Here is a 13484-nt window from a genome sequence, read left to right as displayed (position 1 = left end):
CCGTTCACCTGGTATTAATTCTTTCATCCCTCTTAAAGTAAATGTTTTGATAACACAAGCCTTTTACTGAGAAAATATCATTTTTTACAAAGCTTTACCCAAAATACTGTTCCAGTAAAACACACCGGAAAAGATTCGTGCAGACTTTAGCACAAGTATTTTGTCAAACAACAACACGTGATCGAATGATGCGAGATGTCGAAACAGCCTCAAGGGGGCAGCAGCGGCACCCCTCTTCAAACTTATTTTGAAAGAAACTTGACACATTGAAACATTCACTTGACACCTTCTCCCCTTTATTTATTTGCACATTTTAGACAACCGATTTTACATCTCGATATATGATTTTAATCCAAAGCACAGTATGTAAAATTCACTCCTTGTCAAAACATGCCATAAAGATTCTCAAATAAATTAAACAGCATATTGGCCCAATTTCCGTATCTACAGACATACACTGGGCAACGCTGTTATGTTTACAAATCTATGTACATAAAATATAACAAAATAGCCAACAAAGTGCATGATAACTGTGAAATAAAAGACTACAGGGGTAAATGAACTCTAGCAAGTGCTCTTGTAGTTCATGTTAAAGAACCTAAACACTGTGGAAAAACACACATTGGCTAATGTGAAATAAATAAACCGTGAATTTTAAACTCACCAGCAGATTCAGAGGCACATGGGAGAGAAATGAGGTTCATACATCCACTGACAACTTATTCGCGACCACGGTCATGTTGCACAGATGTTAATATAGTCCAAGCTGAATTCTAAAGTTCGTCAATGTAGGTTGATGTCATCATAACTGTTGCAGCTTGACAAATTGAAATATGGGATGTTTTTCATCTATGGAAGTGCAGCTTGTCACAAATAGCTTGATAATGTCCAAATCTGGTGTTTCATAAGCACTCAATTACAGACGGCTTCCATGCTATATACCGTGATCTATCTCCAGCAACTATCCCGCCCTCCACATACTGTGCCTGAAGAAAGGTGAACATCGAATCCAGGATAGACTGAGGGAACATTCAGATCCATGTCTGATTTCCCCCACGCCCCGAGTACACATACAACACACACACACACATACACACATTCACTTGCATTGTTAAACATACAGTGATGTTCACCTTAAACAAACAAAATCCCTTTTCGTTCTTTTCAGCCTTTTTTTATACATCTTTTAACTGTGCAACACACTAAAAACCACTCACGCAGAAGCTGCGGTCTGACGCAGACCTTTGTCGTTTTGCTGGCTTTAAGTGAGGATAAAACTGAGAAAAGCTGATCTGCAGAACAGAGATCGGCAGAACCATGTGGTCACAGGAACGGACCCTCACACCTGACATGCATCTGTCAGACACACTGGAGGCATGGCATTCTCGGCATTCTCTCTTACACACACACCTGCGCTCACACACACTATTTTTAAGTGTCCTCTCTGTTTCCATAATGTGCTGGGACTTTTGTGTGGAGGTAGTTGGAAACGTCTCTCACACACTGAGAGGGAGCATGCCGGGGGGAGACACGGCCCGCGGAGAGCCCAGGGTGGTCAGGGCACCGGGATCTAGTCCATTCATAATCCTGGGACAAAAATTTAAAGCAATCGGTCAGCAAACATGAACCATGCTGATGATGTCATGACAACATGATGCTAACCCAACAATGGTGGTCTCCATTCACTTCTATTGTACGGACACAAAAGAAATGCAAGTGAATGTTCACCACCGTTGTTTGGTTACCACATTTCTTAAAAACATCTTCTCTTGTGTGCTGAAGAAGAAAGTCACACAGGTTTGAAATGACACAAGGTTGAATCAATTATGACAGAATTTTCCTTTTTGGTTGAATTATCACTTTAATAGCTTATATTGTTGGTTGCACGGATAGTCCACCCAAATGTATTCCTTTGTGTTCAGCAGAAACAACTAAATGTATACAGGTTTGGAATAATCTGAAAGTAAATAAGGACAGAATTTTCATTTTTGGGTGAACTTTCCCTTTAATGTTGCTTTTTTGTTATTGGGCAGACAGAACAGAAAGACCAAGCTCTTACGTCTTGTCGAAATACGTAGTGTGAAGCGAATGAGAGAACTTTGTTGCGTTGCTGTTCATGAGGTTTCCATTTCCTGTGGCGTAATTCTTCCTCGCTGCCTGGTCTTTAGCGAAGTTCCTACAGGCGGCTAGTTTGGACTCCAGAGCCTGTAATTACAAACACAACATGTTTTTCCATTAGAAAATGTCCAGTGGTAAAATAAGTCAGCTGTGTTTCTGACATAAAGAAAATGTGTGTCATTGACACAAGGCAGAATTTGAAGAATTACCCCAACTTTCCGTAGAAGGTCACCAACGATGTTAAGGGCTGAGATGCGTGCAGAGGGTGTCAGGGGGGAGTTTCCACAGCCATTTGTTAATGCTTTGAAAGGAACAGAAATAAAAAGGGAAAATTGGTATGAAAATAGACGTGACTGCAGACAAGATAAACGTACATTTACCTAAGATTGACAGACACAGGTTTTTTCTAAGGCATAGTATATAGATCAGTCATCCTCAATAGGCGGACCATCAGACACAACCTAATGAACCATTTAAAACTTTTGCTTGTTTAAATTGAGCCGCGCGTCTTCACAACGTAGAATCACATCATAAGCGCTCTCAGGAGAATTAATGTCATTTATCTTTGCCGCTATATCTTCTTATATCTTAATTTTTAACCTTTCCGCTCCATGCACGCTGCTTGAAGCATGAAGAGCAGCAGACACGTGTATTTTAACAACACTTGTGCAGACATGCAGAGCAGGTGAATGGACACACAACAGTAAACAAAATGCAGAGAATATTAAAGCATTTGTATCCGTCAGTCTGTTTACGGTTTGCTTTTAGTCTCCAACCTTTCAACCAGATTTGTGACATTTTATGAACCGTAACGTTTTTATCTACATTTAGCATATTAGCATTATTGGTCAGCCTTTAAACAGTTGTGACCCTGTGGGAACCCAGGCTAACGTCTCATAATCGAATTGATTATTATAATTAACATCAAAGATTAATTTCAAGCGTTCATTTCACTAAGATTTTGGTATTATTCAGTCAATATTGAAGATATTGTTATATTTTCACAGAATATTCTGTAGGATGATTTTATGAAGGACTTCTGGGTTTTCACAAGCAGGTTCACGTTTTGTTGATTTTAAACATTACAACTGCTGTTTGCATGTTGTCAGTAGTTTTTTTTATTGACAAATATTAATTATCAGATTTCTATTAAGACCGATTCCTCTAAATCACAGAGCCTATACATAGGCTACATATATCAAAATATAAAATAAATGGACTGATAAAAGATCATATCTTTTATACAGTATATCAGGGCTAGTCAACTGGTGGCCTGCGGGCCAAATACGGCTCACCTATCATCTTTATCTGGCCCACCTTAAAATTTCAAATAAGCGGAGAGACTTTAAGAATGATGCGCATTAAGAAATGCACGTCCGGAGACGCCACATCTTTGAAAGTCCAAAACTCTGCTGCATTCAATCCGAAAGCAATTCCCGCGGTTAATAACGATTGACGTCTTTTAAAGTGATTTGATGGGTCTGTCCAAGAAACTTGAGGTAGTAATCGGCAATCCACAGCCACGTGCAGTCCTAAACTCGATAATAGCGGTCAGTTTCTTGCAAAGCGCAACCTATTTATACTTTTGTAATCTGGCCTTCAAAGAAAAGTAATTGAAGACCTCTGCAATATCCAACTGGGTTAAATTTAAAGATCGGACCTCTTGGAACTTTAATTGAATACCCCTGATAATAACAAAAGCAAATTACATATTCAATGAGAAAGATGTTTGTAGATCTGCACACAGAATGAGACTACCACTCCTGTTTAATTGTCCAAGGAGGTGTATAACATCATGCATGCCTATAATGGCCCATTCATCATCTTGGTTTATATACACTAGTCACTTAATAGTGCAGAACAAGAAAAATGGGGAGGCTGTACCTTTCTGTCCGATAAAAGGATGTTCAATATTCATCCCCACAGGTGTTGCAGGGAGGGACAGGGAGGCCTGTACAGCAGAGTCAGTCTTATCAATGTCAAGTGTGGGAGAGCTGGGAGCCGACATTCTGACATCCGACGTCCTCTCTCGTACAGCCAACTCCTGCCTCAAATCTACAAGAAAACAAACATTAATAAACAAATATAAATGGTCACTTTCTTTCAGCACATCCGCAGTTAACTCTACCTCTAGCTTCATCCTTAAGCCTTTGCACCGATACCAGCAGCGACTCCTTCTCGTCAAGTTCACTCTCCAGGAAGGCGTTCCTCTCTATGGCTTGGTTTAACCGCTGTTCAAAGTCCTCCAGAGATGTGATAGTGGCCCTGCACAAAACCAGCCCACCATTAAACAATTTTTAGCAGGACACTCGTGCCATGTATTTCGGTCCGCCTTTGAGAAATATAGGCTCACTTTGAGCTACATATCTAAACAGTAAAGCAGTAGTTTGGAAGGGCAGGAACTCATGGCTAGGTTGGACTAGAAACTGTCGCACTCGGCATGTGTGTTTGTACCTCTTGGCTCTCTCGAGGTCATCGTTGGCTTGTTCCAGCTCCCTGACATATTTGTGCAGCTGCTCCTTTATGCCGCGTGTTTGGACCAGGTCGTCCTCCAGCATAGAGATCTGCTTATAGCTCTGAGCGTACTGCTGTTCCAGTTTCTCCTGCAGTCGGAGACACGGGGGGGTCACAGGGTGAGACACGATCCCTCGCAATACAACATTAAAGCAACGGTTCACCCAAAACAACATATTTAGAAAATGTAATGAGCATTAAAGTGAAGGAAGACTGGGGTTGACGCAGAATAATTTGGCTTCATATAGAAAACTTTCATGTTCATTGTTAAAGCCCCGTTTTCATTTATTGTCATGAAAAACAAACACTGCGAAATCTGCTTAAATAAGACAGAAAGTCATGTGATATTGGAATGATATTAAAGGGACAGTTCACCCACACATAAAAATTATTTTGTCATATACTGTTGTTCCAAACCTGTATAAAAGTCTTTGTTCTGATGAACACCGAGAAATATATTTGCTTTTAACCAAACAGTTGTTGGCCACAATTGACTACCATAGTAGAGAAAATGACAATGGTAGTCGATGGTGCCCCAGAACAGTGTGCTACATTCTTCAAAATATCTTCTTTTGGGTTCGACAGAACAAATAATTTTATAAAGCGATTTTCCCTCCTGTGGTAGTCAATGGTGGCCAACAACTGTTTGATAACAAGCATTCTTCCAAATATCGTTCTTGGTGTTCATCAGAACAAAGAAATGCATACAGATTTGCAACAACTCGAAGGTGAGTACATGATAACTGAATTTACATAATTGGGCGAACTATTCCTGTAAGGAGAAGCAGGACAGCATGGTGGACAATGGCAACTCTTGTATAGTAGGTAACCCACTATCCCCACCGCGCTCCATTAGTCTAAATGAGCGCATTGTTTTAGACTGAGGCGAAATAATGAGCGTCCCATATTTTCCAGAATGCCAGTTCAGTCCGCAGAGTCGAATTCAGCAATTCCCTGAACGATAAGCAGTATAAATCACAGCCCTCGTGTCTCTGAGTCCAAGCCATCTTGAGGATATTTTTGTCTGGATTTTAGGAGAACAACTATGCTGTACGTCAACTTTTCTGCTGAGTCATTAGCTTTCTATTTTCTCCTTCTTGATCCTGACATCCAATTACGGTGCGCAGGGGATTAACCAAGACCCTGGACACTAGCTCACACGCTGGCCGTGCTTCACAACACGGTGTTGTTCTTGGCCAAGCACAAAATCTACACTGGCGATCTTTCGAAAGGAACAACCCTATAAAAGCAGGATGTCGTAGCACCATGCTTTTGAAAAATTGAATCTTGTCAAATTGTGTTTTTGTTTATGTCATAAAGAACTTCCAGGTCACACTTTAAACCAAAACCAAGCATAAATACACAACACGTTGAATTCTTGTTTGAAAGCAATAAAAAGCCATATGTTCTGCCTATGGACCGTCGTACCTTGAGTGTGTCCACCTCGTTCTTCAGCCTCTGGTTCTCTGACTGCAGGTCTCGGATACGATGCTCCGCCTGACCGAGCTGAGCCTCCAGCTCGGCCTCCAGCTCCCGACTGCCCTCCTGGAACTCCTGCAGCTCCTCTTGAGCATCATGAGAACTGCAGATATATCAAACATCACTCTCATCAGCCCCCAGTAACACATCAGCAGCCATCTGTGACCGCGACCGTGCAATCATCACATCACTTATGCAATACAAATTGACACCCACACGGGGGTGACATGCTTCAAGTGTTCAGACCGTGACAGCTGCTGCAAGAGCAGATAATACATGTCGGTGACTCAGGATTGTGGCCATTCAGACCAAATCTACTTTGGAGGTCCGAGGTGACGGATCAGGGCATCCTGTAAGTTAACCCAACATCACAACTCAACCACTATACACTATTTGATTAAACAGCATTAATGTCATGCTCACATCTCGAGTTGTGATGAAGATCTACTGAGTGCATTTGCACAATGGCAAATGTAGCCAAATGTTCAATGTGACCCCTTGAAGGTCAGAGGTCAGGGGACACGGTCAGGTTGGAGATGAATAGAGAGGGCCGGTAGCAGGAAATGAGCTTTGCAGACTGACTGGATGGTGTTGGTTGTTTTTAGACAGCATTTCCGAAAAAGCAATGTGGTTTGGTTTGACAGGACAGGACTCTTTAACCCAGGCCATTTCCCCAGCCTCCAATTTTTGTGTGCTGAGGGAGCCTTATATCTGTCACCTTATCCGTTCTTTCCTGACATACAAGACAAACCATTCAATCGACAACAGGAAACGGTTTTCAGTTCCTTCCTATAACTATCTGATAAAGTTAAATGAGCATTAAATCAAATTGAACATTTCAGAAGAATGTGCGAGTGGGTCTTTATGCTGAATTAAATCTGGAAAACTCATAAGAATGACCTACAAGTATCTATGATAGAACACCCTTCTTCAAGTGTACTTTTGCGATATTGGTTTCAAAGAACGTAAAAGAAATGAGAAAACAACTTTGGTTCTCAACTTACGGGACTATAGAAAGTCTTGACTCCCTTTCAAGTTAAAAGGCTGTAAGTATTCCATGAAAGCATGTTTTGCTCCTTCCTCAGCAGGAAATTCCTGGGATTCGAAAACTTCCTGTCCTCCACCAAACTTCTGGGGCAGTAAAGCCACAACCCACAGGAGTCTGAGCATGTGTTGAAAGCAGTGTGAGAGCTCAGAGCGGCGCTGCTGGAGAACCAACAGAGACCATCACCAGACACACATTCTGCGCCAACTGTTGGGTCTCTTTTAGATCCCAAACATTCCTTTTCACGTATGGTCAACACAGTTTGGGCTAAATGCTAACACCTAAACATTGTGACGATAACTGCAAAATGGGAGACCAATGAGTGACGGAGATCCTTTAAAATCAATTGGTTTTACAAACAGCAAAGGGTGCCACATGTTACAAAACACAAAAGCAGAAACTGGACAGATGGGCCTATTGAGCATCTTTACAGTGTTTCTGTAGGTCTCTTGTGTCAGGGGCAATGAAAGCTTCTGTGTATGTGTTGTGGTATTTTCTCAGTTTTTCCATGACAAAAGGTGTTGTAGCAACTTTAAAGCCATTCATCACCTGATGCTTCTGACTGTACACATGAACACAAAACAACCCCCAAATGACAATCCTCTACATTACATGTTTAGCTTTGTGTGGAAAACATTTGCACCCATTTACTTAAAAAAAACAATGGTTACTTGTCACTTAGCACAAACCAACATGACCGTAAATCCGATTTGAGACCGAGGCAGATATCAAGATTGTGTGAGGAGCAGTCAATAAAACATCTAACACCTACAAAGTTAAGACAAGTAAATGCTGACTGTTGCAAACACAAATGCTCAGCTGACCGCTGCCCTTATAGCCAAACGGACAAAGTTCATTGTCTACCTCTTCTTGTATTTGAGAGACAAACTCTTCCAGTAATCGATTTCCTCGTCTTTTGATGAGAACTTCTGCATCATCTCTGTGTCCATGTTGGGGACCTGTGGAAGGGAGAGAATAAGATCAGTCCTGAGATTCTCACAAAGTCTCATCAATCGTACCTCTTGCTGCAGTTTTGCCGCTGAACAACCCCACAACACATCTAAAGCAAGAGGGCTCATGGTGTGTGTCCTCATTTGAGAATACATATTTTTACAGTACCACGGTTTAATACAAAGCACACATGACTTGAAAGACCTTCGACGTGGAACGCTTTTAATCACTGACTCCACATTCTTTTCTCGATTTGGGTCATCATTTGTTTGAGCCGCACAGAGATCCACCTTTTCAGCCTCGGTTTCATCTCACTTATCTCTTACTAGAGGTCATTATATGTCAAGATGATCATTACATCAGATCATGATGAGGAGCAGAGAGATGACTCTTGCAACGTGACCTCTGACAGTGACCCAACCGGCAGCAGAGAACCACCTGTTTTGAAATATTTCACATATCCGTGCTCTGGATTCAGAGGAGTGTCATGTGCCCAGCACTTCAGTTTCAGAGCAAGATCAAAACACTACCCAGATTAGCGAAAAAATAAATGTACATCATGAGACACGGATAGATAATATCATTTTGTGTTTTATTTGCATTTGCATGACAACTTTACTATTTTATAAAAATCCTGCAGGGCAAGAAAATGACAGAAGATATTATCAACGAGGCTATATGAGATTTCCTTTATGTACATTAATGCATGACCATCCTAGAGCCTTGCAAAGTGAGTCCACAAATATAAAGACACAATATTTATGGATTATATGCAGAACAATTGAGCCACAAAAACAGTGCCGGATTACTATAAAGTCAATGCAACAGTTTGTTCTCCTGAGGTCAGTCAAAGCTGATGTCATTTCAGTTGTGTCCATTTATAAAGTCTTAAGCTAACTATACAGTGTTCCTCACTTCACCCACATCCCATACCTACAGAGAGGCCATCTGTCCGGCCACAGAGTGCTAGTCCGCACCACAGGACAATACCATCTGCTCACCTAAACTCTGGGCAGGGTCAGAGGTTCAGAAGAGAGGCCGGACCCTACTGAGCAACAAACCAGGTCTAGTGAAGAGACCTATGGGTTACTTCAGCTTTTAAGCAGCACACATGCTCAAGGATGTGTATAACGTCACGCGTTTTGTTTTGTATGTCATACATTCAAGCAGTGCAACATTTGTTATTTATTAACGGTGGGAACATAATTTATACGATTTATATTAATGTGCAGGACATAATAAATAAAGTTCGTATTAATTTGTTATGGACGTCATGACGCAAGACCGAAATTACGTAAAATGACAGATCGCTTGACCGGAGGTCACCCAATGAATAAAAACATTACTTTTGGATTTCTATTTACAACACATTTTAACAGCACAACCCCATAATGAGAATGCACCGGTGACAGTGTCCGAAGGCTTGTAAACGCGATTATCAGTTTAAATTCGCGGCGATTCGTCCGGGTTGATGTTTTACTGGGCAGGCCAGCGTGACGTGAACAACTAAAGGTCAATATCTAATATTGTCTGTTACAAAATCACTATGAAACCAAGCGACATCGTATCAGTTTCTCTCCGTTATCATCGGCTAATCGGAAATCACGTTGACAGTCTGACAGAAGAGCCCAACACATCACACGGCCGCTAAACGATGAACCGTACGAGACAAAAGTCAGTGGCGTCACATTTAAAAATATATATCAAATGCGTTTAGAGGCGTGAAGTGTTACCTTATCATGTCCTGCTCCTGAAACCAGCTAACAGACGCGGCTCCTCCCGTGCGCTTCAGTCGGCGGATGAAAATGCCAACGCGACTCCGCTGATTTCCCTCTTCAGCTTCCGGTAAAGATGACGACACAGCGTCATTGCGTCACGATGGCGTCAGCGAAACTTTCGCAATGCATAGTTTACTCTTGTGTATTGTGCCAGTAAAGCTGTTCTGATTCACAAACTTACCGACCCGTTACTTTCGTGGACAGACGATTATTTCATTAAACACAGAGGAGAGACTGTCTATCTATTTTATTAAACGGACGAACAATGTCGTATATACACAATAGACACCACCAGATGGCGCTATCTATCTATCTATCTATCTATCTATCTATCTATCTATCTATCTATCTATCTATCTATCTATCTATCTATCTATCTATCTATCTATCTATCTATCTATCTATCTATCTATCTATCTCTCTCTCTCTCTCTCTCTCTCTCTCTCTCTCTCTCTCTCTCTCTCTCTCTCTCTCTCTCTCTCTCTCTCTCTCTCTCTCTCTCTCTCTCTCTCTCTCTCTCTCTCTCTCTCTCTCTCTCTCTCTCTCTCTCTCTCTCTCTCTCTCTCTATATATATATATATATCATCATTATATATATATACACGCACACACGCACACACACACACACACACACACACAGATATATATAGGCTATATATATATTGTTAGTTAGTTAGTCAAATGGCTGTTTTATTGTATAATTGTTTTATTACAAATATAACTCAATATTTAAATGTCTAATTCATCTATAAAATATCCATGTATCGATGGTTAACACATACATGTATTGTCACAGTATAAAGTTAGTCGTTTAAATATATTACAGTCTCAAAGATCCATATCAAAAAGACAAAGAAAAAATACCAACAACAAACGTAATATTTAAACATTTATATAAAAATATATAGGATAGTATATTAAAGCATTCAAAATAATACATTACTATAAAACATGTTACAGCATTCACGTATATTCGTTATTATCTCGCTCGCACAAACATCAAACAAGACTACACTTCAACTTTTAGTATTCAGCAGTAAGTGCACTTGTGATGTTGATCTCGTTTCTTACCGCAGCTTTATCAAGTCTAGTAACATTTTTCACATCACAGCCCAACACGCCGCCGTCACATGTTTGTATCTATGGGAGGATCCGGCAGTCCTCTGTTACTTCGACGCAACCTAAAACCAGTCAAAGGGACCCATCCGCGATTATTTACCCCTGAGACATGGATGACGAGGCTCAGGACAGCGAGTGTCCGGTCTGTTACGAGAATCTGTCAGACAGTGTCAGGACGCTCAGCTGCGGGCACCAATTCTGCCACGACTGCCTCGTACGAACCCTGCTGAATGTCAACCTGAACGGATCTATTAAACGAGACAATATCATCTGTCCGGTCTGTAGACACCTTACATTCATCGCGAAGCACCGCGGATTCGCAGCCTCAGTTGCCGAAGCCCAAAACACCGGGAAGACTTTAGAGGTGCCATCTGCGTCCACTGCTGTGTTGTCTAGGAATGCTGCTGGGAGATCACGAGGTTTTGGCTGTATCTGCACGTGTCTGAGGAAGATCACATGTAGACTGTGTAGAAGAAGGCTCATCTGTCCTAGAGACTCTTCTGACGTGTTCATCATAAGTGAGGCTGGTCGACCCATGGAAGAGAGTGATGTTATAGACATCGGAACGACATCAGCCACGCAACACAGCTACAGCCGTGGACCCAGATTTTGCACAATCTCCTGTTGTCTTCTCATCTTAATGATCACTTTCACCTTGCTGGCTTTGGTGGCCGCCACGCTTCCGTGGGTTCTGTTAGCTTGAACAATGTGGCATTTTCACAGATGTGATCCATGGAACCGGATTAATGTGGTACATGTGGATCCACTTTGAAACCAGTCTGGGTTTTTGTGAAATTACTGGTTTCACAAGTCACAGTAGACTAAATGTATGAATAACAGAAGGTTTCTGGTGAGGCTTGTTCTGGCATGCCTTTGAATGACTTAGGGGGTGGATATATGGCAACATTCATATTGTTGTGTGACACATGTGATATACACAGCAACCATATAGAAGGAACTCAAATGTTATCTGAGCCCAACGCAACTCATCTTAACTTGCGAAGATGAGCTGGTCACCTGGTCGTCACTTGATCTCCGAGAAACCATTGTGAGAATCATTTACAATTCCAATGGACATGGAGTTTGAGAATGTGGAACGGCGGCTTTCAAGTGAACCTGTTTTATTGTACTGCTCGGAATGATACACACCCTCTCGCTTCTCCAGAAAGTCTTGTCACACAGGCTGGCAAATGTCTGTGGTTTCACCCCTGAAATGATTAATGGACTACCTCACATTCTACTGAACTTAATAGTCATACCAGATTGAGATGCGCACCAGTGCTTTATCAATGCACGCGTAAACCTATAGGAATCTGCTCTGTACATGTTTGCTGAGAAAATGTTATTGCTTGAGCATTGTGTTTTCTCAGCTCAGGAGATTTTTCAATGGATTAACTGATTTGTGTCATTCACGTGTTTGTTTTGAGATATCTTGAAACAAAAATTAGGCAATTGTAGACAGACAAGAGAATTGAGTTAAAAATGAATGTGAATAAGAAAGCATTTTGACGAAAAGAAAAAGAATGAGAAACATTTTAGTTCAAACAAACATCTTTCATTGAGTGATTTTCCTACTTGTAACTTAGCTTTGTGTAATGTTTATTGTTGGCTTTTAAATGAATAGTTTGCCTTTTGAAATGAAAATTCTGTCATCATTTACCCACCCTGTTGTCATTTAACACAAAAGAAGATATTTTGAAAAATGTTGGTAACTGAAAACAGTTTGTCACCATTGACTTCTATTGTATGGACACAAAACCAATGCAAGTCAATGGGGACCAATGGTTTTCTTTGACCAATATTTTTCTAAATATGTTCTTTTGTGTTCAGCAAAAGAAAATATGTCAATCAGGTTTTAAGTGATGAGAGCATGTAAAAATGACAGGATTTCAATTTTGAAGGTGAACTATTCCCTTAAGGCAAAATGTTCCCTCATGTAAGTCGCCTTGGATAGAAGCGTAATAAATGTAAAATGATCGCAGATGAGATGTGTTGAAACACAAATGACTCACCGAAGTACAATGTATAATGTGAGAATGTAAACATTTTTATAAGAGCAGTTTAAAAACACACACAAGCAAACAAAAGCACTTGCGCCAGAAGTATTACAAATGTAGAGTTTAATATATATCTATGAATTTCTGACATTCTGATAAGGATTGCAGCAGGCTTCACAGTACACACTGTGTTCTTCCACTGATATGCTAAGCTGAGGAGGGTGTGATTTGTACATTTGACAGGCAGATATGTACATTAGTTGGGTAAGCAGGTGTGAAAAGGATTATACATTGTTGGATAATGCGCACTCATAATTGACACCTGTTCACACATCCCTGCTTCATTTTTCTCTCGATTGATTATTGGCTGGTAACGTTGCATTGGAAACAGAATTATCTAAAGGGAATAAGTAAATGCATGGTCTTTTCTGCCACATCCACTCACTGGACTTTAACGCATCTTTGTCCATTCTGTTCTAAACA

The 13484-nt window shown here is 40.8% G+C and overlaps 2 protein-coding genes across 2 annotated transcripts; one reads left to right on the top strand and one right to left on the bottom strand.

The window, feature by feature from the left end:
• Window positions 1-270: 270 nt before the first annotated feature.
• On the bottom strand, window positions 271-9996 carry ndel1b (nudE neurodevelopment protein 1-like 1b). The gene is made up of 9 exons (XM_079456223.1): window positions 9841-9996; window positions 8021-8115; window positions 6061-6214; window positions 4573-4721; window positions 4247-4383; window positions 4003-4173; window positions 2328-2419; window positions 2060-2205; window positions 271-1587 (listed from the first exon to the last, which is right to left on the bottom strand). The coding sequence occupies exons 2-9, from the start codon at window positions 8104-8106 to the stop codon at window positions 1497-1499; spliced, it is 1026 nt and encodes a 341-aa protein (XP_079312349.1). The 5' UTR covers window positions 8107-8115; window positions 9841-9996; the 3' UTR covers window positions 271-1496.
• A 1117-nt stretch (window positions 9997-11113) lies between these two features.
• LOC306894566 (RING finger protein 222) lies at window positions 11114-11707 on the top strand (the record flags this gene model as incomplete). Its single annotated transcript, XM_079457225.1, has 1 exon — window positions 11114-11707. One exon carries the CDS (start codon window positions 11114-11116, stop codon window positions 11705-11707), a length of 594 nt encoding a protein of 197 aa, XP_079313351.1.
• Window positions 11708-13484: the final 1777 nt, after the last annotated feature.

The sequence above is a fragment of the Barbatula barbatula genome (genome assembly GCF_947034865.1).
Source record: "Barbatula barbatula genome assembly, chromosome: 5".
Lineage (NCBI taxonomy): Eukaryota > Metazoa > Chordata > Actinopteri > Cypriniformes > Nemacheilidae > Barbatula > Barbatula barbatula.
The sequence above is the reverse complement of the archived record's forward strand: the minus strand, read 5'-3'. Positions and strand labels throughout refer to the sequence as shown.

What these genes read in the sequence shown, in the direction of transcription:
- ndel1b (XM_079456223.1), bottom strand. Translation starts at nt 8,106, where the DNA reads ATGGACACAGAGATGATGCAGAAGTTCTCATCAAAAGACGAGGAAATC. An exon ending in GCTTAAGGATGAAGCTAGAG is followed by an intron (nt 4,174 to 4,246) that starts GTAGAGTTAACT and finishes GTTTTCTTGTAG; the next exon opens with ATTTGAGGCAGGAGTTGGCT. An exon ending in ACCTTCTACGGAAAGTTGGG is followed by an intron (nt 2,206 to 2,327) that starts GTAATTCTTCAA and finishes TTGTAATTACAG; the next exon opens with GCTCTGGAGTCCAAACTAGC.